The sequence below is a fragment of the Lygodium microphyllum genome, chromosome 1 (genome assembly GCF_053477565.2).
Source record: "Lygodium microphyllum isolate KBCC chromosome 1, Lygodium_microphyllum_v1.1.10, whole genome shotgun sequence".
NCBI lineage: Eukaryota > Viridiplantae > Streptophyta > Polypodiopsida > Schizaeales > Lygodiaceae > Lygodium > Lygodium microphyllum.
Window position 1 is genome coordinate 37,373,457 of NC_141135.1, and position 26,337 is coordinate 37,399,793.

Below are 26,337 nucleotides of genomic sequence, written 5' to 3' on the forward strand. Positions count from 1 at the left end.
ATACGAAGGCAGAGGGACTTCGACTATTGATGAATAAGTTACAGCCGCCTGATCGTTTAGCGAAGTGGTTGATCACTTTGCAGGAATTTGATTATGAAATCAAGAGTAAGCCACCAAGGTTGCAAGGCATCGTGGAATGTCTAGTGGACTTTGGGGAGCCGAAAGAATCTGTGGCTGAAGGTAGTGACATGGAGATGTTATTTAAAATAGATACGGCATCTATTCCCTCCTGGTATGCTGCAATAACGCATTATTTATCAACGGGAGAGGCGGGATCCGAACTATCTAAGGCTGAGAAAAGGAAAATTAAGCAGCAAGCGTTAAAGTTTGCCTTGATCGCAGGTACATTATATCGGCAAGGGGTTGATGATATCTATCGCCGATGTGTGACGCCTGAGGAGGTGCCATTCATTTTGGAAGAGTGCCATGATTCTGCTTGTGGTGGCCATTTTGCTGGACGGCTTACAGCACAAAAGGCTTTAAGAGCAGGTTATTGGTGGCCTGCCATCTTCCAGGATGCGTTTGCGTATGTTAAGCGATGCGATATTTGCCAACGACATGATAGTCGAGAGAATAGGAAACGACCACTCACCCCTATTATGGCGATACTTCCATTTGAGAAGTGGGGAATAGACTTTGTGGGTCCTATTACTCCGTCATCGACTACGCAAAAGAGGTACATCATTGTAGCAACTGACTACTTCACAAAGTGGTCAGAAGCACGTGCAACAAGGAAAGATGATGCTAAAGAAACTGCTAGTTTCCTTTTAGAGCAGATAATATGCCGGTTTGGTCCGCCGAAAGAATTAGTGTCGGACCGCGGAACCCATTTCCTGAATAAGGTGATCAAAGGTTTGACAGAGTTGTGGAACATCAAGCACAACAAGACAACCCCATATAACCCGCAAGCCAATGGGCAAGTTGAAAGTACCAATAAGCAGCTTGTGGGCATCCTGTCCAAAACTGTGTCGGAAAAGAAACGGGATTGGGATAAAAAGTTATACGTGGCAGTGTGGGCCTATAATACGACCTTCAAACGAGCCACTGGCCATACCCCGTTCAAGTTAGTATATGGGGAGGAGTGTGTCTTGCCTTTAGAGATTGAGCTGCCGACTATTCGGTTCGCCATCAATCATTCTTTGAGCGATGAAGACGCTCTTTTTGAGCGCTTGACAACATTGGCCCATTTAGACGAGCTTAAGTTGCAGAGCTTATTGCACCAAGAAGTGGCGAAGCGCCGAATGAAGAAGCTACACAACCTCAAAGCCAAGAAATACACCTTCAAGAAAGGACAGCTTGTTCTGTATTATGACGCACGACGTGAATTATTCCCAGGCAAGCTAGAACCCAAATGGGATGGGCCCTATAAGATCGTTAGGATAGGAAAGAATAAATCTACCGTATTGTTAGCTGACCTTGAGGGGATAGAATTTAAAAATAAGGTTAATCTTAATAAGATTAAACCTTATTACTTCTGATTGTACTAATGCTATAACTGCCTTGCAGGTCTAGGCAAGATTGATCAAACATCTGCAAGGAAATCGTGATAGAGGTTGATGGGTCGTCTGATCCCTTATTTAGAACACCCATATTTGGAACAGAGATATCATCACGGAAAGCTCATTTGGTGGAACAAAGGATACAAGGTGATTGAGCAAGAAGGCGGGACATTTATTTGGGAAATCAAGGTCTTCTGCCATCACTGCCTACGAATTTTGACGAGTATCCCTGTTGAATTCAATGATGATGGAGGGATGGAGCCTACAGTCCACCCGTTGAATATGCTGAATTTCGATTACCATAATTACGCGTAGAGTCCAGGATGGCAGGATATGTAAACCCTTTATGGACGTACACCTTGTACTTTGATGGGGCGTCTAGGGGTGCATGCAAAAAAGGAAGTGTAGGAGTTGTCATCCGAGACCCCCGACGACGCATTGTCATGAAGTTAGCTGCTTATCTCGGGGCGAATTTTACCAATAATATGGCAAAATACAAAGCCCTGATTATGGGTTTGAATATTGCAAAGAAGGGTGGTATCCGCCAGTTGTTGGTGAAAGGGGACTCTCAGTTGGTTTTAAATCAACTCAATGGGACGTACATGGTGCGGAACCCGATCCTTTGTATGTACCATCATACTGCCATAGCCCTGCTAGACGAATTCGATCGAGTGGCTTTTCAGCTGATTCCACGAAATTGGAACCAGTTTGCCGATTCATTGGCTAATCTTGCGTATGAAGAGGACCTCTTCTTTAATTGTGGCCCTTGTCCCGATATATCTATTGATGGTGAGACAGGACCTGGTCGTTTGTGGGGTATGCTTTCTGAACATGCCCTCTTTGGCAGACGATGGTTGATTTGGGTGATGCAGAGGGTAAGCGAGACTCATCTACCTTTATTATCTCAGACCCACAGACTGATTCGACGACATGTGATGCGTACACCTCTTGCGATGTGCGCAGGAGGGATAGGTCATAATTTAATGCACCTAGTTTAGGGCTACAAGCCCTGTTCCCCTGGGAATAGTATGCTTTGATGTCTATCATGGTTGTTTCTAGGTGGATGTTCTACATAGTATTGGTTTATTTCATTAGGCCAAGAGGGCCGATTTAGTTTTGTAGCAAAGTCATGTCTGATTTCATTAGGCCAAGAGGGCCATTTTCCTGTCTAGTGCGGGTGCGTTTAATTGGGTTTTTGTTGAGTGTTGTGCTGGACAGGTTTCGTGGTTCGTGGAATTTGGTGGAGCCTGGAGGAGCCTTTGCTGCGATGGAAGCTTCTTTTTGGGCCAATCCAGGTGATATTTCTCCTTTACGAGTACCTTTCTTTCCTGTTATATGTGTATTTGTACTTGTTGAGGGGATACTTTCTGTTGGGGACCGGCGACCAAGGCATGAAGTCCCAGGTTTAGGCTAAGTATGTTTGAGGGAGGTCGGAGTAGTCATTGCCTCCTGTAAAGACATTGTTAGACATTGAAAGATCTGTTTTAGAAGGAAGTCCTAGTGGCTCTGTTCTGCTAGCCTGCTAGGCAGCCGTTCTAGGAGTTCTTGTTAGTAGTGAGGCAGTTAGGGAAGCCTGCTAGAAGATAATAATGATGATGTCAAGAAATCCTGAATATCCTAAAAGATGAATATAAATGCGAAGGTGTGTAAAAAGGGGTTCTAACCCCTATCAAAGAAGAGGAGAAAAGAAATGAAAATATATAAGCAGTTGATCATTGCCTTGCGAAGGCCTGGTAGGTTCCTGGGGATGAGTCAGACCCGGGGTCGATACCTTGTCTTCCTAGGGGTGGCTTCTTGCTGGAAAAATAATATCAAAACCAGGAAGGTTGGAGCGAAAATAAAAGTGAGCGTTAGAAAAGGATTAAGTGTCGCCTTGCGAGGGCCTGGTAGGTTCTTGGGTGCCGAGACAGGTCCTGAGACCGATGCCCTGTTCTCCTTGGGTCACTACGCTCAGCTCCCTCCTTTTTACATGCCCAAGTATGTTCATCCAATCAAAACCCTCAAAGAAGAGATATACTGAAAGAAAATATCCTTTGCTCAGGCTATAGGAGTCCTCGCCTTGTAGGAGCTCCTAGTTGTGTTGTCTTTAGTTGGTCAGTAGTTCAGACTACCACTTAGGGCAACCTCTTTGGCAGTTTTTTTTAGTTTGGCTGTGTTGGAGCAGCTGGTTAGTGACTCACTTCGGATCTTCTATTAGATGATGCTAGGCCTACTCCTTGTGGATGTCATGCCTTGGTTCTGTCCAGGGGTAGGGGGAGCATTGTGCTGAGTTTTATGATGATAATTGTTTTGTATCAGTTTGATGCTTCTTTGGTTGTTTATGTGCAGATATGTTCGTGGATTCGACGGGCTGAGTCGCCCTATCCCGTGGTCGCCAATGAGAGCGGAATTTAGGAGACGGCAAGTGCTTAAAAATAGCTAAAAATTATGAATATCAAGGGAAAAATATCCACCGTCAAAGGCGGCGGCTCGATCTAGGACGATTTTAAGCGCCAAAGTGCTTTAAAGGCGCCCGAGCGACACTTGGTGATTTTTCATAATTTTTCAGACAGTCATGCGGGTTGACACAAGCTACTGGCCAATGCGGGATGCTAAGCCGGACGCCCAGGATTTTTTAGAGCTCAATTCGGAGTCCGGACAGGGAAATGGCCAAGGAAACGGTCAAGATATGAAAAGGTGGACACTTGGGAGGCCAAATTTGAGCATGCCTTTTGAGTTTGGACCCCCCCAAAAAATTTATGCACCTTATGAAGCAAAAAACGTGGAGAGAGAATGAAGAGGCATGAAAAAACGTGGAAGAAGATGGCGCCCGAAAAATGCGCCATGAATGGATGAGAGGCATCATGGCTGCTGCAAACAACCCCCCCAATGGATTATGGGGCTTCATTCCCCTCTGTCTGTGGACTCTATCGCCGCCCTTCGCCCGTGGAATGATGGCCTGGTTTGAAATTTCTGATTCTAGTCTTTCTCTCTCCTCCCTCTCTCTCTTCTAAGAGGCAGTTCATGTGTGGGAAGGAGCAATGAAGAAAGAATGATGGAGGCTTGTCCGGCATGGACCGGATTGCTACACGGGCTGAGAATGGTGATTTGTGATGTTGCTGGACATGAAGTGTTGCTGTTTTCCAAATCTACAGCCATGGACACAAAACCCGAAACACGCGTTTAAGCGGTAAACCAAAAAATTACAAAGAAAATTTAGTGTTTTATGCTTTTGATTGATGGAATGCCGTTCATATGGACTAAGATTTGACTATGCTGCTGATTCTTCTGAGTTCTTACTGTTTATAACCAGAAATTATGAAAAACATGCATTTCATGGCTCGAAATAATGTCAAGAAACCCGAAAACCATGAAAAATGGGGAAAAACAAGGGTTTTGGGCGTATAAATGGGGAAAACCGTCGATACACATCAACTAATCTTTCAATTTTGTTGCAAATGAACTAAGGGCCACAGCCCACAAACTGGTTTTCATTTTCAGCAATTTAAAAAATACAAGAAAATGAAGAAAATGGGGAAAAATGATAAAAAACACCATGAAAAATAGGGGAAAAATACATTTGGGGCTACGAAAAATATAGAAAAATAGGATTTATGTTTGTTGATGTATAGCAAGGCTGGGGCATGAAGTTATGCTTCAGTTCAGCCTTGTTTATATGTTTTAGTGTGTGTTTCCTTCCTTTCTCCACATAAAATGACAAGAAAACCCTGAAAGAAATGAATATAATGATGCATTATCAACGGGGAAGGGTAGAGTTGTGGAAAAAATGGTTAAATGCCGCTGAGCATGAGAAATAATTTGCTGATTTTATATGCATTGCAACTAGGACGGAATAATAATGATAAAAATTAAAACCTAGTAGCACGAAGATCACTTCGGTGCTAGGTGTTGCAGCGAAGCACAAAGCGGTTAGAAAGAAAAGCATGAAAGAGATGTTTTGCACTTGCACGCTGGTGGTTTTTAAAATGTTTGAGCACTAGGCATCCACCTCTTTGCATGATCATTTAGAGGAAATTAAAAGTATCAGAGTTAGCTCCTGGATACGCATAGCAATTGTTTTCAGTAGGCCTGTGACCCACCGTTGAGAGTGTGAGGTTCCTATGATGTAGGCTAGTCGTGGGATCCTAAAGGGGAAATTAAGTAAGGACAATGGTACATTCCTGGATACGTTTATTTGGTACCTTGAGTGACGTTTGTGCGAAATGTTTAAATGTTGAGCGACGCATCGAGGGGCCAATCCCCAAGGTGTAGGAGAGTTGCAGAGGGTTGACGGCATTCAGCCGTAGGAGGAACCCCATGTGTATGTGTTTCGAGCCTTTTGGCTATGTGAAAGGGACTCCCTCTGAGGAGCAATATTGGGTTAGGATCAGTTGGACTACAACGTATTACAAACGCAATGTTTAGGAAGGCAGAGATTTTGATAGACGCTCCTGGCCGCGAGGCCGAGGGGGTTGTCTTGCGCATAGTGACGAGGTCCGGCTAGTGCATGAGCCAGTGCCGGCCCGTTTTTAGGTCCATCATGCTCTCATTGGCGACCACGGGATAGGGCGACTCAGCCCGTCGAATCCACGAACATATCTGCACATAAACAACCAAAGAAGCATCAAACTGATACAAAACAAATATATAATAAAACTCAGCACAATGCTCCCCTTACCCCTGGTCAAACCAAGGCATGACATCCACAAGGAGTAGGCCTAGCATCATCTAATAGAAGATCCGAAGCAAGTCACTGACCAACTGCTCCAACACAGCCAAACTAAAAACCCTATCAAAAAGGTAACCTAAGTGGGAGTCTGAACTATTTACCAACTAAAGACAACACTACTAGGAGCTCCTACATGGCGAGGACTCCTATAGCCTGATCAAGGAGTATTTTCTTTCAGTACATGTCTTCTTTTAGGGTTTTTCCTTTAGTAACATACTTGGGCATGTAAAAAGGAGGGAGCTGAGCGTAGTGACCCAAGGAGAACAGGGCATTGGCCTCAGGACCTGTCTCGGCACCCAAGAACCTACCAAGCCCTCGCAAGGTGACACTTAATCCTTTTCTAACGCTCACTTTTATTTTCGCTCCAACCTTCCTTGTTTTGTCATTTTTTTTCCCAGCAAGAAGCCACCCCTAGGAAGACAAGATACCGGCCCTGGGTCTGACTCGTCCCCAGGAACCTACCAGGCCTTCGCAAGGCGATGATCAACTGCCTATACATTTTCATTTCTTTTCTTTTCTTTGATAGGGGTTAGAACCCCTTTTTACACACCTTCGTATTTATATTCATCTTTTAGGATGTACAGGGTTTCTTGGCATCATCATTATCATCTTCTGGCAGGCTTCTCTAACTGTCTCACTACTAACAAGAACTCCTAGAATGGCTGCCTAGCAGGCTAGCAGAACAGGGCCACTAGGACTTCCTTCTAAAACAGATCTTTCGATGCCTGACAATGTCTTGACAGGAGGCAATGACTACTCCGACCTCCCTCAAACATACTTAGCCTAAACATGGGGCTTCATGCCTTGGTTGCCGGTCCCCAACAAAAATGTATCCCCTCGACAAGTACAAATACACATATAACAGGAAAGAAAGGTACTTGTAAAGGAGAGGTATCACCTGGATTGGCCACAAGAAGCTTTCATCGCAGCAAAGGCTCCTCTAGGCTCCACCAAATTCCACGAATCACGAAATCTGTCCAGCACAACACTTAAAACAAAAACCCAATTAAACGCACCCGCACTAGACAAGGAAATGGCCCTCTTGGCCTAATGAAATAAACCACTTCACTACAAAACTGAATTGGCCCTCTTGGCCTAATGAAATAAAACACTACTACGCATAGCATCCTCCTGGAAACAACTATGATAGACATCAAAGCATACCATTCCCAGGGGAACAGAGGCTCGTAGCCCTAAACTAGGTGCATTAAATTATGACCCATCCCTCCTGCGTATATCGCAAGAGGTGTTCGCATCACATGTCGTCTAATAAGTCTGTGGGTCCAAGATAATAAAGGCAGATGAGTCTCACCTACCCTCTGCATCACCCAGATCAACCATCGTCTACCAAAGAGGGCATTTTCAAAAAGCATACCCCACAAACGACCAGGTCCTGTCTCACCATCAATAGATATATCGGGACAAGGGCCACAATTAAAGAAGAGGTCTTCTTCATACGCAAAATTAGCCAATGAATCGGTAAACTGATTCCAATTTCATGGAATCAGCTGAAAAGACACTCTATCAAATTCGTCTAGCAGGGCTATGGCAGTATGATGGTACATGCAAAGGATGGGGTTTCGTGCCATGTACGTCCCATTGAATTGATTTAAAACCAACTGAGAGTCCCCTTTCACCAATGACTGGCGGATACCACCCTTCTTTGCAATATTCAAACCCATAATTAGGGCTTTGTATTCTGCCATATTATTGGTAAAATTCACCCCGATATAAGTAGCTAACTTCATGACAATGCGTCGTCGGGGGTCTCGGATGACAACTCCTACACTTTCTTTTTTACATGCACCCCTGGACGCCCCATCAAAGTACGAGGTGTACGTCCATAAAGGGTTTACATATCCCGCCATCTGGAACTCTACTCGTAATTATGGTAATCAAAATTCAGCATATTCAACGAGTGGACTGTAGACTCCATTCCTCCATCCTCATTGAATTCAACAGGGATGCTCGTCAAAATTTGTAGGCAGTGATGGCAGAAGACCTTGATCTCCCAAATAAATGTCCCGCCTTCTTGCTCAATCACCTTGTATCCTTTGCTCCACCAAATGAGCTTTCCCTAATAATACCACTATTCTAAATACGGATGTTCTAAATAAGGGATTAGACGACCCATCAACGTCTATCACAATGTCCTTGCAGATATTTGATCGATCTCTCCCAGACCAGCAAGGTAGTCATGGTATTAGTGCAATCAGAAATAATAAGGTTTAATCTTATTAAGATTAACATTATTTTTAAATTCTACCCCCTCAAGGTCAGCTAACAAAACTGTGGATTTATTCTTTCATATTCTAACGATCCTATAGGGCCCGTCCCATTTGGGCTCTAGCTTGCCTGGAAATAATTCACGTCGTGCATCATAATACAGAACAAGCTATCCTTTCTTGAAGGTGTATTTCTTGGCTTTGAGGTCATGTAACTGCTTCATTCAGCGCTTCGACACTTCTTGGTGCAATAAGCTCTATAGCTTAAGCTCATCTAAATGTGCCAGTGTCGTCAAGCGCTCAAAAAGTGCGTCTTCATCACTCAAAGAATGATTGATGGCAAACCGAATAGTCGGCAGCTCAATCTCTAAAGGCAAGACACACTCCTCCCCATATACTAACTTGAACGGAGTATGGCCAGTGGCTCGTTTGAAGGTCGTATTATAGGCCCACACTGCCACGTATAACTTTTTATCCCAATCCCGTTTCTTTTTCGACACAATCTTGGACAGGATGCCCACAAGCTGATTGTTGGTGCTTTCAACTTGCCCATTGGCTTGCAGGTTATATGGGGTTGTCTTGTTATGCTTGATTTGCCAAGTCTATGTCAAGCCTTTGATCACCTTATTCAGGAAATGGGTTTCGCGGTCCGACACTAATTATTTCGGCAGACCAAAACGGCATATTATCTGCTCTAAAAGGAAACTAGCAGCTTCTTTAGCATCATCTTTCCTTGTTGCACGTGCTTCTGACCACTTTGTGAAGTAGTCAGTTGCTACAATAATGTACCTCTTTTGCGCAGTCGACGACAGAGTAATAGGATCCACAAAGTCTATTCCCCACTTCTCAAATGGAAGTATCACCACAATAGGGGTGAGTGGTTGTTTCCTATTCTCTTGACTATCATGTCGTTGACAAATATCGCATCTCTTAACATATGCAAACGCATCCTGGAAGATGGTCGGCCACCAATAACCTGCTCTTAAAGCCTTTTGTGCTGTAAGCCGTCCTGCAAAATGGCCTCCGCAAGCGGAATCATGGCACTCTTCCAAAATGAATGGCACCTCGTCAGGCATCACACATCGGTGATAGATGTCATCAACCCCTTGCCGATATAATGTACCTACGATCAAAGCAAACTTTAATGCTTGCTGCTTAATTTTCCTTCTCTCAGCTTTAGATAATTCGGATCCAGTCTCTCCCGTCGATAAATAATGTGTTATTGCAGCATACCAGGAGGGAATAGATGCTGTATCTATTTTAAATAACAACTCCATGTCACTACCTTCAGCCACAGATTCTTTCGGCTCCCCAAAGTCCACAAGACATTCCACAATGCCTTGCAACCTTGGTGGCTTACTCCTGATTTCATAATCAAATTCCTGCAAAGTGATTAACCACTTCGCTAGACGATCAGGCGGCTGTAGCTTATTCATCAATAGTCGAAGCCCTTCCGCCTTCGTATAAAGCACGACTTTCTCATAGAGAATATAATGCCTAAATTTCTTGGTCCCAAAGACCATCGCTAGACACAACTTCTCTATGTAGGTATAATTAATTTCAGATACCCCCAACTTCCGGCTAGCAAAAGCAATCGGGTGGTACCACTTTTCTTTCCAAATTTGGGCTAAACAGATACTATACATGGTGGCTGCTGAGAATATATAGAACACCTCGCCTCTTTTAGGTGCTTTTAAAACGAGAGCTCTTGCTAGCTCTTGTTTCACATCCTCGAATGCTACCTTACAAGGGTCACCCCATACAAACAAACAGCTAAAGGACAATAAATTTGTAAGCGGCAACGTTCTTTCTGCCAAGGCGTTTATGAATCTACGGTAATAACCAACCGAAGACAGAAAGCTATGAACTTCCTTCGGAGTGCGTGGTAGACCCATGGCAACTATAACTTTGACCTTCTTGGGGTCTATCGCAATTCCTACCGAACTGACCACATGACCCAACAATAGCCCATAAGGTACTCCAAAAACACACTTCTGTGGGTTTAGGGCGATGCAGAATTGTCTACAGCGCTCAAAGCATTTCTTAAAATGATCAACTGCCTTCCTCTCACGGTGGCGGCCCCTAAGTCATCAATAAACACCTTCAACTCTTCAGGGGATATGTCACCGAATGTCTTATCTGCTGTTCGTTGCCACGAACCAGGCGCATTGCATAAACCAAAGGCCATCACGTGGTACGCAAAAGTACCAAATACAGTAATAAAAGTTGTTTTCAACTTGTCCTCCTCTACAATTGCCATCTGGTTATATCCTGCAAAGCAATCCATAAACGAATATATCTCCCTACCCGCTAATTGATCCAAAATTTGGTCAATAAATGGCAACGGGTAGTAGTCTTTAACTGTCTGCTTATTCAGCTCCCTAAAGTCTACACATAATTGGATTTGATTATTCTTCTTCTTTCTGATCACAACTGGCGAACACCATTCTGTGTGTTGCACAGGAAAAATCAAACCCGCTTTCCGAAGCTTCTGTAACTCTTCAAACAGCCCGTCCCTCGGTTCAAAAGGCATACGCCTTACTTTCTACCGTACAGGACGACTGCCCTCTTTCAACGGAATTGTATGAACAGCAAGACTAGGAGAAATGCCTCTCAGCTCATCATAACTCCAGGCAAAGATATCATGAAATTCCTGAATCAAGGCCACATAGTCCTTCCTTTCTGCTGTGCTAAGCATAGAACCTAATTTGATTGGCCGTGAATCATCAGGCGTACCAAGGTCTAGCTCAATAACATCTGCATCTCTTATACGATCTTGGCCCTCTATCGGCTCGTTCAAAGTGATCTGATAGATGTCTTCCGTGGTGGATCCCTCTTTGGACTCATCACTCGATGATGTCTCACTGGCAGATAAATCCTCTAATGTCTCCAATTCTATAGAAGATAGAGGAGCTCTCTCACTCTGCAGGGACTCAGGATAAGCATCAACCACCACACGCTGGGCACCTCTGCCGAATATCAGTCGACCGGCGGGTATATCTACTTGGCAATCCGCTTGCAAGATCCAAGGTCGTCCAAGTAATACTTGGTAACTTGGCCGGCCTGCAAAACGAATCACCCTAAAGTCCAACAGGCATTCTACATTTGCAACAGTGACATGGACCTTAGTAATGCAGCCTTCCGGCTGCCTCAAGCTATCATCTGCCATTCTGAGGATTGTGGAGGTATCTTTCTGGATCGCAAGACCTAACCTTTCCATCAGTTCAGAACTCATAATGTTAACATATGATCCCGTGTCGACAATGGCATAATCTACTAATATCCCATCGACATAGGCTACAACCCTTGGGCAATGCTTCTCAACATGCTCGAACCAGTCATCGCCAACTCGCGCAATACCCAAAGGTTCTACGATATACCCGGTACGTAGGATCTTTCTAAATTCCTTGCGTACTCCTGGGGAAAGCTTAATAAGCTGTAAAAGATTCACATCCGGCTTGACTTCGCAGAGAGAGCTCGCCAAATCGAATTCATGATAGTTCGATAGAGCTCGCTTTTCATGCCAAACCATCTGCTCTTTAGGTCGTTGAACCGGCTTTATTGCCTCGTTTTTAACTTTCACCTTCTTCTTTGGTGGTTCCTTATCGGCTTTACTTTCTACGGGCTTCAAAGGTCCCCCTTCCATGGCAGGATCCAAAACTTGCGTTCCTTTGTCGCCTTGTTTAGGGTTTTCGTCGACAGGCTTATCCTTGTCGGCTTCTCTACCCTTTTGACCTCTTGTAAGAACAGCTCCCAGATTAGAGGTTTCAGCATCATTAACGCGTACAGCCTCAATCAAACTAACCCCACTACCACTAGGTAGCTCCTCTACTGTAGTCTTTGGTCGTTGGAGTATTTGTTTAGGCCCTCTTCTCGCTGGGAATTATTTCCTTGGGCACGATGATTAACAGGCCCTGGTTGCCGACTACCTCGTTGGAGGGAACCGATCTTACTCCAGCAAGTAGCTGCTAAATGGCCGGATTTTCCACAGATGTCGCACTTAACATTTGGGCAATTTCTTGGATAGTGTTGCCCACCACACCATTTGCAACTAAACCTCGAAGGTGCACCCTCATCTGGGTATCTACTTCCTATCAGATTTTATTGTTTTTTAAGGAAGTTGATATCAACGGCTATTTGTCGATACTGCTCCATAATCATGTCGGTATAATGCTTCATCATGTCCTTAACCTTGCCAAGAATATTAGAAGCGCTCGACTCATAGCCTTGGTCATTACCATGTCGTTCCATCGGCCTAACTATTCGATTAGGCACTGGTTGTTGAGCCACAGGCATAATATTAGAATTGACCACCTGGCCTCCACCATTTGGAGCCATTTGACTGCCCGTAGGCATCGACATGCTAGGGGGAGCTGGTAATAAAGGCACATTCTGCATCATGTTCCCTCTCCCATTAGGATTAGCCATCGCTATCCCTTGGCCACTACTGCCATTGGCCATCGCTATATTGTTTCCCAATACTAAACCCATATTCGAATTGCCTCGAGAAGCATAGGCTGCTTGTAGTCGGGATTCCACCTCTTGTGCTCGTGTAATGGCAGTATCTATATCCTCCAAGGGGACACTACTCAAGTGCAATTGGATATTAAAGTCCAAACCATGTAGGAAATATTGCAATTGGGTAGCTGCGGGGATAGGAATAGAGGTGTCCAACTTACGGAAAACCTCTTTTATTTTCTTCGCATAAGCACGAATATCCTCGTGTGGTTCTTGGCGGGTCACGTTGAGTACATGCAACCAATATTGCCCACCCCTTTCAAGGGCAAACTCCCTTCGAAAATCTCCATAAAATAAATCAATATTTAATATGGTTCCAGCTTCTAAACCGTGATACCATATAGCGGCTCTTCCTTTGAAAGTCATATTGAAGAACATCATTAAATGTCCTTCTTCTTGGATGCGACAGTTAAACATCAGCTTTTGAAACTCCCTAATGTGGAGTTCCGCATCTTCCTCAACTAGCCCATTAAAAATGGGTAGCGGGTAACCTAGAGCTGGCAAATCTGTCGTTCCTGCTGGAATTGCAATAGGCTGCGCCATGACGAGGATTGGATTTGCACTAGGAATAAGGGACGGTGGGGTTACACCTCCCGCACTTGATATAGACTGGCTTATGGAAGAAAGGGGAGAACTAGAGCTTCCACCTTCTCCTGACTTACTGCTTGTGGCCCCAAGACCACTAGATCCACTCCCTCGTAAGGGTTCAGCACCGCTACGCTTAGGGAAATATCTCCAAAAGATTTCAGCACGTCGCCTGGCTCTCTCGTCTCTCTCTTGCTTTTGGATTTCTGCTAAACGATGCTTATCAATAAATAACGGATCAATCACAGTATCCTTTGGCATAAACTGCTAGTTGGTCCCTAGACAACCAGGATTCGAGGACCGCCACTTTTAAGCGGCTCCCGGCAAACGCACCACTGATGGAACCTAGAACGGGCCGGCACTGGCTCGTGCACTAGCCGGACCTCTATCTCACGCACTCAACAACCCCACGGCCTCGCGGCTAGGAGCGTTGATGACACATACATTGCCTTCCTAAATGTCTTGCGTTTGTATTACGTCGTTTGTAGTCCACTCTTCTCTCACCTACTACTCCTCAGAGGGAGTCCCTTACACATTGCCTAAGGGCACGAAGCACAGACATAGGGGGTCCTCCAACGGCTGAGTGCCGCCACCCCTCTGTGACTCTCCTACACCTTGGGGATTGGCCCCTCGATGCGTCGCTCAACATATAAACATATCGCACAAAATCCACTCTAGGTACCATCTAATCGTATATAGGAATGTACCATTGTCCTTACTTCTCTTTCCCTTAGACCCCACGACTAGCCTATGGCTTAGGGTATCCTGTCTCTCACTCAACGTGGGTCAAGGTCCTAATGAAAGCAATTGCTGTGCATCCAGGATTTCTGATACCTTTAAATATTTCCATGATTTATGCATGTTGTGGATGCCAAGTGCTCATCAATATTGTGCACATGTGGAAAACATCCTTTCAATGATTTTCAACTACCGTTCTTACGCAGCGTTGCACGAACCTAGCACCGAGGAAATCCTCGTACTATTAGGCTCTCATCTTGGTCATTTCCTCGTCCGGACTCGGAATTGAGCTCTAAAAAATCTTGGGCGTCCGGCTTGGCATCCCGCATTGGCCATAGCTCGTGTCAACCCGCACGACTGTCTGAAAAATTATGAAAAATCAACAAGTGTCGCTCGGGCACCTTTAAAGCACTTTGGTGCTTAAAATCGTCCTAGATCGAGCCGCCGCCTTTGACGATGAATATTTTTCCCTTGATAATCATAATTTTTAGCTATTTTTAAGCACTTTTCGGCACCAAAATTCCGCTCTCACATTTATCTCCTTGATTTTCACACTAGATTTCATAGGTAGCATGCTACGATCAGAGGAATTTTCTTGTACTTTGTCTTTTCCCTTCTCTTTGCACTTCTCATTGCACACAACTCATGACATTGTGGGCATATATGATCCTTCTTGCCACAACAATGACATATCACGTTAGCATTTTTCCCACAAGACTTGCTGGGCGACTTACCACATGACTTAGACCTAGACTTGTATGAGTCTCCGCCACAGCCATTTCCATGGTCATTCTTTCCAGTACCATCTCTGCCTCTAACAGTCAAAGCATTTGACACATGAGAGGCATCCAAGTTCTTATGATTAATCTCTTACTGCAGAAGAGCACTCTCTACATCAGGCAAGTTCAAAATAGTAGCAGGAGCACATACAGTAGTGCAAAATACATCCCATGACTTACTTAGAGTCCCAAGCAAAAACAATGGAGTAACCTCATCATTGAAGGGAATGCCCTGCGAAGTCAAGTTCTTGAGAATAGCATTGAACTAGCTCAAATGAGTAGACATTTTCATATTCTCCTTCATGTGTAGGTCCATAAGCTGCTTCATCCAATACATCTAACTTGCTAGACTTTTCTTGTCATAGAGGTTCTTAATTTTATTCCAAAGTTGCCAAGCACTCTATGCTTCCTCAACCACATTGTAATGCACTTGTTCAGTGAGAGACAAGATGAGGGTGGACTTGCATAAGTCATCAAGCTCATCCCATTCGTCATCAGTCATAGTTCTAGACTACTCGCCATGCATCCTTAGTGGCTTTATCTGAGATTTCTGCAACAATACCTGCCAGCACTGTCAGTGGAAGAAGATGCCATTTCGTAGTCCAAAATGGTGCAGACAGTTCAAAACTGCTTGCTATTTTCTGTTTGTAAACAACCAAAATACCAACAAAACCAAGGCAAAATGACCACGAACTAATAGCTAATGATATGCCCACCAAGTACAATCAAAAGTACATAAAATCAGGATGATTCAACATGAAAATTCCAAGTGAGTCCATGAATAACTGCTTGTTGTAATAAATTACAACAAGGTATAATGAGAGCAAATTGTAGGCAAAATCAATGCACCAAGTCAGCCACCCACCACTGACTGTCAAAGCATATCCAGCATCAAGCGAGAATAAATCAACATGCGACAGTCATACGGACACCGTGCAAACACCCAAGCATGTCAAATGAATCCATTAGTAAGCCGGCACAGCCTCTATTTAATAGGGCAAAGTGTACACAACACTGGCAAGACTTGACACAAAGAGGTGTATACTTAGGGAGTGCAAAGCCCAAATCAGCCCAAGTACATCTGTATAGATAGGAAGAACAATGGAGATTGGGCCATCAGAAGTTCCAAAGGTTGTTTCTCTTGAGATCCCTCTCACACATGGCTTTGTTCAATCTACAGCTATGTAGTTAAAGTAATCCAATGCAAAGACTATGCCTTCTCTTGCTACTCAAAGCCAGGTAACAACACCTCCATTCACTCATGATCAACCCTTTGAGCTTGGTGGAGTCCTCTCTATACTCTAAGTGGTGTTCATGGCCAAGCAAAAATGTACATTAAATGGAAAGTTGCTTGCTTTTTGTCAATGGCTTATTTGAGTTGTTTGTTTTTTTAAGTTACAAGTTTCCATTTGCAGTGTTGACAAAATTATGACTACCTTCTTAGACACCACATATGAGGATATCATTGATTCTTAAAAACCTTAAAACTTTCTCAAACAAGAAGTACCATTGTAAAGTAATGTATATACTTGTGGATGGAGAGTGATTTTAAATGTTTGCATGGTAATAGATTTGAAGTTACCGAAGATAGATGGAGTGAATGCAAGTCTCCTTGATATTGTTCATTTTTTTAGGGACCCTTATCAATCCACTAACTTATTACATTTATTCCTATAATTTTGAGATTATCCTAATTCATATATGGTGTTGGATAAGGGAGCGATGCATTGGGTTGATTTTGGATAGGATAATCACACTAGTGGATCCCGACTTCTCTACTCCACAAAATCCTTAAAAGGCTAAGGTAGTGGCAATAAAAAAGGGCAAGGGAAATGGGAAGGGTAAGTTAACTATAAAGATCACTATCATGAACTCCAAAAAGAAAGGAATGCCAGCACTTTCTTCTATGAAGTTTGATCAATCTCCTCTTAAGCCTAAAGAGAAGAGAGTACATGTCAAAGTCAAATTCTTCTAGTGTCCAAAGAAAAAGGCCTCTCCCTATGAGATAAGTGACGAAGAAGCTACAGTGCCAAAGAATGAGAAGGTACCAAAGATAAGAGAAATAGAGAACCAAATAAAAACTTGGGAGGATGCCTTATTATTTTGTCTCCTTGTATATTTACACTACAAATTTTTAACTCGTGATGTAATGAAATGCTAATTCTATCCTATATAAAATGAAATTAAGTCATAAAACTTGCTTCACAATGGCTTATAAATTTGTATTAAACAATATCTTTTGAACAATGTCACTCACAATAAGATGGGATCTTGCAAAGTTTTTATATTTATGGTTGGATACTTACAATTGTGAGGGAGGTGAATAACTCATATAAGAGAAAGAGTGTTTGGCTCTTTTCCCAATTGTTGTATAATTGACTTTGAACTTATATCCAAGGGATGTATTGTCTAGCAACTCCAAGTATCCCTTACATCCTTTAGACTCCAATTGGAAGTAACATTTACCTCCTTTGCTTCTTGATGTGGTATAACTTGCACCTTCAGTTTGAAAGGCATGCAATCTATATCAAAATCCAAGGGAGCCCAAATACCCAATCTAAGTTTGTATCTCTTGTAATCAAAGCCCAAAGTAAGAGTTTGTCGAGAGATGTTGTAAGACAATGCCAAGGATTAGGACATGCAATATACCTCATGATATCGCCCTTGTGGTCATACTCTCCAAATTTTCCAAGTCTTTCTATAATGTTGTCTAAATCCTCTTCCAAAAAACGTCTACTTAGCCAAGACACGTTTTTCCTTTGTAAATGTGCTATTTCGAAGTAAGCCACAAAGATATGTAAGGACACAAACCATGAGTGGCCTATTCTTCTTGAAATCCTTTTGGCCATTACAGACTTTTAAATATCCTAAGATATTTTGAATTTAAAACTTTGCATTGTTGCTTTATCAGGAATCTCCCATTTTAGAGATGAAAGACCTGGCTATGGAAAATTTTCAATATGTCCATATGTTCTAGAGGGAACCATATACTATATATAATATATAAAAATCCTACCTTCACTAAGAAACCCATAATGTGATCAACATAAATAATGTTTGGGAATACCTTATGAATCACATGGAAAGTTTCACTAAGGCTTTTCATAGGTTTTCACTCAATACTTGTTGACAAAAGCATATCTACAATCAAGAATCCATTATTAGTACTTGCTTAAATGATAAAAATATTATATGTATATATATATAAACTAAAGACTTATAATGTGTTTGCTAGGAAACACATCCATTTCAAGGCACGTGCATATCCTTGGCCATGTAAACATATTGCACTCTGATAAACCACTCTTTAGGCATAATTTTGAAGACAATGATACCACCCTTCAAGTGATGTTTTATATCCTCTTTTTTTCTTCTTTTCATCTTGTGAGATCCCTTGTAAAATGGTAGTATGATAATGCAATAGTGTATGCTAAAGTTTTTGGGCTCCCAATTTTTGTCTTTCCCCGAGTGTAAGAGTTTACTAAACCAGAAGGGCACCTTGTGGACGCCATGAAAAGAATGAACTCCTAGAGAAAGATGAATAACTAAAAAGGAACATGAAGAAGGCTAATGAAAATATATTGAGCACAAAAAAAATGTTGAAAGATCTTCCAGCTTTCAAAAAAGTCATTAGTACTTTTCCCATCTTTGTCACGTCTTTTGTTAGATTTTGTAAGTAAATAAGGACCTTGGGACATGTCAAAATTTGGAGATTTTGTCTAAAAAGAAGAAGAGAATCATAGAATGGACTCTACTATCTCCAATTTAAAAGAGGAGACAAAAAATACCATATTCTTCCACATATGACAAACTCTCTTTGGCCCTAATAGCTATCATTATGGTAATGGTAGACTAGTGGGTATTAATCCAAGAAAATGGTAGCTATGGGAACCCTAGATTGATAGCGAAGTAAGTCGAGGAGCTCCCTAAATTGGTATATCTACTAGGTTGGGGTTGGTAGCTACCAACAATCCACTAGTTAGTAGTGGTAGGGTGGTATCTACTAGTCTCAAAAAATGGCAATTGTCAAACCCCCTAGTCTAGTAGTTGCTACTAGTCTAGGACTAATAGCTACGAACAACTAACTATTAGTCTGGTAATGGAAACTATGGGACCCTAGATTGGTAGCTATTAGTCTAGGACCAGAAAATGGGAATGTGGGACCCTAGACTAAGTCTGGTAACACATCGCACAACGGTGTGGTGGTTCGAGGGGAGTGGGTTTTTTTGGATTTAGAAGAAGAAGGGCCAAATTTTTTGAAGGGGGCAGAGAGTGCATCACGTCACTACATGGAGGAGAGGACATCCCATCACTGCATGGAGAGGTTATCGTGTCATGGTCAGGAAGGGGGCAAGGGACATCATGTCATGGTTAGGTGTATGCCATCACTACATGGAGGAGAGGGCATCATGTCATGGTGAGGAAGACACCCCAAAAAAATGGGGTGGAGTGGGATTCTTTGGCCATGGGAGGATGAGTTGATAGCGAGCACCAAAAATCGGCAATTGTGGATCCCTAGACTAGGAGCTACCACCGAGACTAATAGTTACGGCCTAGCTACCAAGTCAAGAACCGTTAGCTACCAGTCTCACACTAGTAACTACCACTTCAAGTCCTCTCATCGTCATGGATAAAAGATAGTTATACTTTAAAGCTTAATGGAAAACTTATAGGGCATACTTGGCTTGATACTTTTTCAAGATTTTGATCATTGAATAGCATTAAAGATGATAATGTTTGTGCATCAGTACTATCTAGAACAATGACCTCATTACATGTAATACTCTCTAGCTACTAGTAGAATAGAGGTAGCTACTAGAAGGTAACATTTAGGGTAGAGGTAGCTACCTGCAAGATAGAGATAGCTAACACGAGGATAGGTGTAGCTACTACAAGGATAGAGGCAGCTACTAGTAGAATAGGGGCAGTTGCCATGAGGATAGTGATAGCTACCAATAAACCTATGGAATATTTAACTACTTACATTGCATGATGTGTTAGAGTCATCGAAATATTGAAGCTTCTTGAGTTTAATTTCAAAGAACTTGAATATAGCATGGTTCAAAGACATCAACAATTTGAAGCTGAAAACTTTAAGGTTTTACATTACCTCAATGATGGGTTATAGAACCTAAGAGTAGGGTTCAAAATAGAGAAAGTGAGAGGGTTTTCCGCATCACAAAACGATGCCACTATACTAGAGCTAGGGTCTACGATGGAAAGCAAGCTCTTTGGACTCAAGCTCATGCAAAATCTAGAGAATATATAGTCTCCTATGTGTGCATAGTGTGTGGAGCTAATCCATGCAGCGAAGGCGAGAGTGGTAGCCATGGCACTCAAAGAGAGAAGGAATGAAAGCACAAGTATAAGGAAGTAGAGAATGAAAGTGAAAATGAGTTTGGAGTTATCACTTTTATATATCTAGGGTTTTAAATAAAGGTTCTTTTTTAACCCTAACGTTTCAAATTAAAACTCTTACCTTAGTTTCTTTATTTCAGTATTTTAAAGTTATTATTAAAATTACTCATATACATACAAACACTTTATTCTACATTATTATATACTCGAATATGCTTGGATTGCTAAGTATATTCAAGTCCAACTAGAGAAAATATAGAAATTTTTTAAGAAAAGAAATCTAAGAGACCTTCAAAATCCCTTTAGATCTAATTTAATATTTCAATTTAAGAAATGAGTAGAAGAGATCATTAAACATTGAAGCTTAAGAACTTCATCATTACGTGATGGTTCAAACTGCTCATAAGTTTCGATATTGAATGACTGTGAGGATGCAAGAGTTGCATCCACAATGTTTATAAACAAGATTAAAAACGATGAATTTTACAAGGCCCTAGCCAATAATTCAAGTCTATAAAGAAACATGCTGGTTGAAATATTCAACAAAGACATTAGGGTTAATGACTTGTTGAATGAAAGAAATGTTGGGGTTATTCAACCAGCATCATACACAGGGAGAAGTCCACCATTTGTAATGAGCAGCCAACCTCTATTACACAAGCCAAGGGACCTCATCCAAGAAATGGCAAGCCTCAAGCTAAGCTTGGGAAGCTCCAAGATGCCATAAGACAACCCACAAGTCCACACATTGTGCAATTCATTCACGTTTGCTCTCTCTCTCTCTCTCTCTCTCTCTCTCTCTCTCTCTCATTGTTAGACATACCACCATGATTGCATTCTTCCACTTCCAAATTCAACGATTGATCATAAAGCTTTCACTTCACTTGTTATTTCCGATGTTTCTTTTGTATAGGATTTGCAACTGAGGCGAGGCATGGTATACATGATCAAACAGCTTTTGAGAGACAAGTTGAAACATTGAAGCATTCGCCATCAGCGGACACGATGTCAATTTTAGGAGAGGGCCCCCACGTCGAAACCTATCTTCTGTGGTAGTTGGGGTGCCTTTGGAGGACCTCCTAGCACTTCAAGCTGCGGGACTCATGGCCTGCAGGTTTATTTCCGGTGCAATGTTGAAACCTAAATGCGATAAATCTCTGATACTATTGCTCATCAGGCAGCCTCCCTCAATGATCTTGCCCCCATAATATCATCAATGTCCCAATCATCTTCAAGAAAATCGTCCATTTTCCAAGAATTACTGTTAGCAGCTGGCATTATACCTTGGCTCAGAAGGTCTGTGATGGTCTCACCGCTAGTAGTGCTCTGACAATTCTGGTCAACATGATGTATGTCATCATCGTTGGACAGTAACAGATGCTCATCATATCGATGATGGTTATGCTCTACATGATCGTCATCATGGTTATCATCTGTCATTGATGCAGCTTCTGCCGCCATCGCAGCTGCGGCTGCAACTGTAGTTAGAACTGGAGCTACGAATGATACGCTGCCCAAAGACAGGCGCTGAATGGACAGTCCAGGAGGTTTGAACCTTAGGAGCGATGGCGACGATTTTGCCTGTGTAATTGGTGTCAGATTAAGGCCGTCCTCAAGCTTCTTAGATTGTCGTTGCCATGGGAGGATATTGTTGCAAGGTCTCTTAACAGTAGGTCTAGGATATAAACTCGACTTAATGTTGCAGGTAGCTGCGTCTGATGCAACAGTCATCGGTAATTTAAGCTTGCCATTGATAGTGGGGGTCGTAAGCATCTGATTAGTATTGCGATCACAAGGCCTGCGCCAAAAAACGGATTTTACTGAGGGCTTGATAGTATTATTCTGCACCTGTCTTGCGTTGGTCTTGAGTATTGATGGCATATTTTCTATCAAAGCTGATGCATTATTGCTGGAAGGATGATGATGTTCGGGGGTGTGGTCATGAGGATGACGATCATCGCCGCGAGGATTAGAAGTAGCTGCTGCGGCCTTGCGGGTCTGATCTGACCGAGGGGACGGCATCAAGGCCGCATCTGATTGATGGGATGACGTGCAAGTGATTGCTTCTAACGCAACCCGGATGCCCGTGAGCAGTAGCCTGGTGTGTTTGCTAACCAATGCATTGGCCGAATGTATGGACACATCGCAGTCCCTGCACAAAACAGATCGGTCCTCCACACACAGGAACAAGAAGCTCGCTTTCTCCTGCAAATCATCAATCCATGAGTGACCAGCATTTAAAACTTGCATTACGTGCAAATATTCCATCCAGTTGTCAGAATCTAAAATAAACCAACTAGCATTTAAAACTTGTATTCTATCTCATGTTTGTAAAAATTTATAGTATATAGTTTTAGGGAGTGAAGCATCATGATCCTCTTGAAGGGAAATGGGGTGCATCTGGTTTGTCAATGCATAATAACACTTCTTCACACTTTTCCCATTAAGGGGGTGTTAGAATTAATGGTCAAGTGTGTATACATGTCCCGTATAAACTGTCCTACTCTGAACGGTTGCATGTGTCTCTTCACATGCATGCTGTGCTCAATGTATACCTCTCTCTACCATCATAATTAAAAACATTATTCTGAGCATCGTCTCTATCTGTGAGTAATGTCTTCTATTCTCTACAGCAATGCAGTCCTTCCTCTTCACCACAAACATGTCATAGAATTTTAGAACACCTCGCTAGAATTGCGACCTCATAGTGCTAACTTTCTCCATCTAGGTTGTGTTTTACAATATCTCACCCTAAAAAATTCAATAGAAATGCCAGTATATGTAAGGGTTGTGCCGCACACACAGTCTCTACTTGACTTTCAAAGTAAAGGTGGCTATAATCTTAGTAACTAAGAAAGAAAAAGGGCATGCCACATTGGACAAACTCTTAACTTATTTGACTTCTAATAGGTTTGGCAAGTCCACACATGACCCTACTCTAATACCTAGGTTTTTATGCCATCCACAAAGTGATTGTGATAGAGAAACCCTACCAGCTAGACAATGATGTCAAGAAGTAAGTTAATGCTGGTGGATCATTGGATGTTTTCTGTCCTTGAGAATGTGCAAGATAGTTGGCCTACCTCCTTGATCATCTGTGATGCAAATCCTTAAATTGTCCTTTTGGGCTAATCACAAGGTCAAACCATTGGCCAAGTTCAAAGCATAATCAAACTTAATTGAGGATGAATTTGAATGGACATTGAATGTCTCTATCTTCTTGGAGAGAAACTTTCCTTTGATGGAAAAGGAGGGCAATGAGGAAATGGTGATCTACACCTCCTTGCTAAGATAAGATTTACTACTATGGAGAATCTTGATGAAGAAGATGCATGTGAAATTGAAGTTGCAGTTTAAGATGGTCGAGAGATGGTCTCACCTTTGTGCCTATATGGAAGCGAAGGAAAGAGGATGCCGTGCACTTGTTTTTGGATGTGCTCTGATGTCAAAACCAGTGTGGTCCAAAGTGCACAAGGCTATGGAGATTGCTAATTAATTAGCTTGCAATTTTGGTGTTAAGCAAGCCCTATTCAGTGACCAAGATAAGTTCAACAGTGAAGAGCTAAAAGTTTGGCCATGTTATTGGAGCTTCAATCTTAAGAGAAACCTAAACAATCAAGAATGAAGTGCTTTTTGGCAAGGCTAACTCTGGCTATAGTGCCTTTTCTACTTTGTTTCAATGTTTGGTGCATTCAAAAGCATTGATGAAGTGTCTCAAACTAAACACCTTTAGATCATCAACTAAAATTCTCATGAGAGTGGTGCAAGCGAGTTGTTGTGTATGATAGTTTTGATGGTTGGCCTTGTTGGCAGCTCTTTTAGTTTTGAGGATAGTATTCTCCTTGGGAGCTATGTATATGATTTGAAGACTTATGTTATTTCCTTTGGAAGTTGTATATTTTGTTGACATGGTTCACATGATAAATGTTTTGCACTCTAGCTTAAAAAAGGGAGCAGTGTTTGCGGTAATGGATGTTAACGTAAAGAAGAGTTAGAGTTATGATATGTGTAGGTTGATTTGACCTGTAGGAGCCAATGAAGTTGAAGCTCATTGCATCAGTGGATGGGAGATTTTAGCTTCCACTCTAGCAATTGCAGACTCGGCCTGGTTGGCAAAGTACCAGGGGTACTCCATTAACTTTCTCTATGTGGCTTTCTCTCACCTACTGGTGCCTCCAAGAAGGTGCATTAGCTACGTGCTCCAAAAAACTTCAAGCTTGCATGGGGATACTACGCTTGCCCATTGGGAGTCGCGCGTGGCTTGGCCCTTAGTGTGTTCTTGGTTGCGTGGTTAAGGAACGTAGGTTAACCCAAAGAAGCGTGCAAGCATCATCGCACAAGGTGGGGGATCTTGGAAGTTGAAGAGGAGTGAGGTAGGGTTACACAAAATCACAGCGAGCTCATCGAGGGTAGCACAAAGAGACAGACTCTATAGCCAGATGAACGGAGAGAGAGAGAGAGAGAGAGACACACCTGGCAGACATCGCATAAGGTGGGGGACGGTGAAGTGCCGTCTGCATGAGAATGACGATTGTCGTTGCAGTCAGAGGTGGCCACGTGGATGTTTACTGTTGCAGCGGCCCGATGATGAGGGACGAAAGGCACACGCTGATGCTTGCTGGCGAGCTTGTTGGCGGCGTGGACGCGAGCGTCGCAGGCGGCGCAAAGGGCAGCTTCATCGGCGCAGCAGACGAGAGAGGCCGGGGCGGACTGGCAAACGTCGCACTGCACTTTCATCTTTCTTCCTTGCAGCTCTTTTTCTCTCTCAAATTAACCTCATCATTATCACTCTAGTTTTGGAGAGAGAGAGAGAGAGAGAGCTCTCCTTGCTGCATGTTTGCAAGCCAAGTTCTTCGGAGCCAATCAGAGAGAAGCACAGCCCTCAGGGAATGGGAAGCTGCGAAGTGGCTTTCTCTCCCTGTCGTTCCATGATGCCGATTCCTCATTGGCGAGCAGTCATTTCTCCTTTCCTTTTCTCCTTGTTCTCTCTCTCTCTCTCTCTCTCTCTCTCTCTCTCTCTCTCTGTGGAGTCTGCTCTGCTCTACAAGTTCCAACTCACAACCCCGGCTTCTCTTTCTGCCCAGCTGTCGACATAGCAGGCTTTCTTTCCCTTTCAGTTTTAATGCGCTTGTACCCTTCTCAGAGTTCTCACTGTTCACAAGAAACTTACAGTTCGTCTAATATGTGTGCGTGGGTGCGAGAGAGAGAGAGACTCGACTCTCGAGAGAGAGCAACTCACGCCTTCCCCCCAAGGGAGGGAGCCGGTATAACAGAACGCAAGGTATCGCGATTCGCTCTTTTTTAAAGAGCCAGAAACTGACAATTATATAAATTTACAGTAGTAAATAGCCGGAAGGGGGGTAAACAATTTCTAGTGTAGTCGCAAACAAAGAGAATCGAACATAAGCAGGCATCGTCCGCAAAAAGCTCGCGAAGAGAAAAAGGCATGAAAAAGCAAAAGCTCTTTTTTGGGGTTCGTGAAAAGGCGAAAGGAGAAAAAAAAATAGAAGAAAGTAATAAGGCCTGTTCATGAGTGGTGGAGCGTGGAAAAATATATGCATTCTTCACCCACCGACCCGGCCGCAGTAAATGTGAGGCTCTCTTGAATCTTCTGCACCGGGGCCTGCTGCTGGCTGCTGTACTCACTCATCACAAACGTCCAAGTAGGGCCGTCGATCACATCATCCGCCGGTTTGGGCATCAATACACTTACTTTATTAGTGCATTCCTGCTATTCACAAAATTTGCCAACCAGGTTGGCTTTTTCTTCTTGGAAGACTCAAAAACCCCGCAGCCTCAGTCCAGTGTCCAGAGTCTGGAATCTGGATGGGTCTAGAGCCCTCAGCCTATACAATCTGGGGAAATTTGGAAAAGCTAGCTAGCAGCGTCAGGAGTCAGGACTCGGCATATCCTTCGTGCCTTTCTTT

At 42.9% G+C, this 26,337-nt stretch overlaps 1 protein-coding gene across 1 annotated transcript; it reads right to left on the reverse strand.

The window, feature by feature from the left end:
- Positions 1–20,865: 20,865 nt before the first annotated feature.
- LOC148041006 (uncharacterized) lies at positions 20,866–25,402 on the reverse strand. The gene is made up of 2 exons (XM_087675528.1): positions 24,884–25,402; positions 20,866–22,615 (listed from the first exon to the last, which is right to left on the reverse strand). Exons 1-2 carry the CDS (start codon positions 25,145–25,147, stop codon positions 21,584–21,586), a joined length of 1,296 nt encoding a protein of 431 aa, XP_087531654.1. The 5' UTR covers positions 25,148–25,402; the 3' UTR covers positions 20,866–21,583.
- Positions 25,403–26,337: the final 935 nt, after the last annotated feature.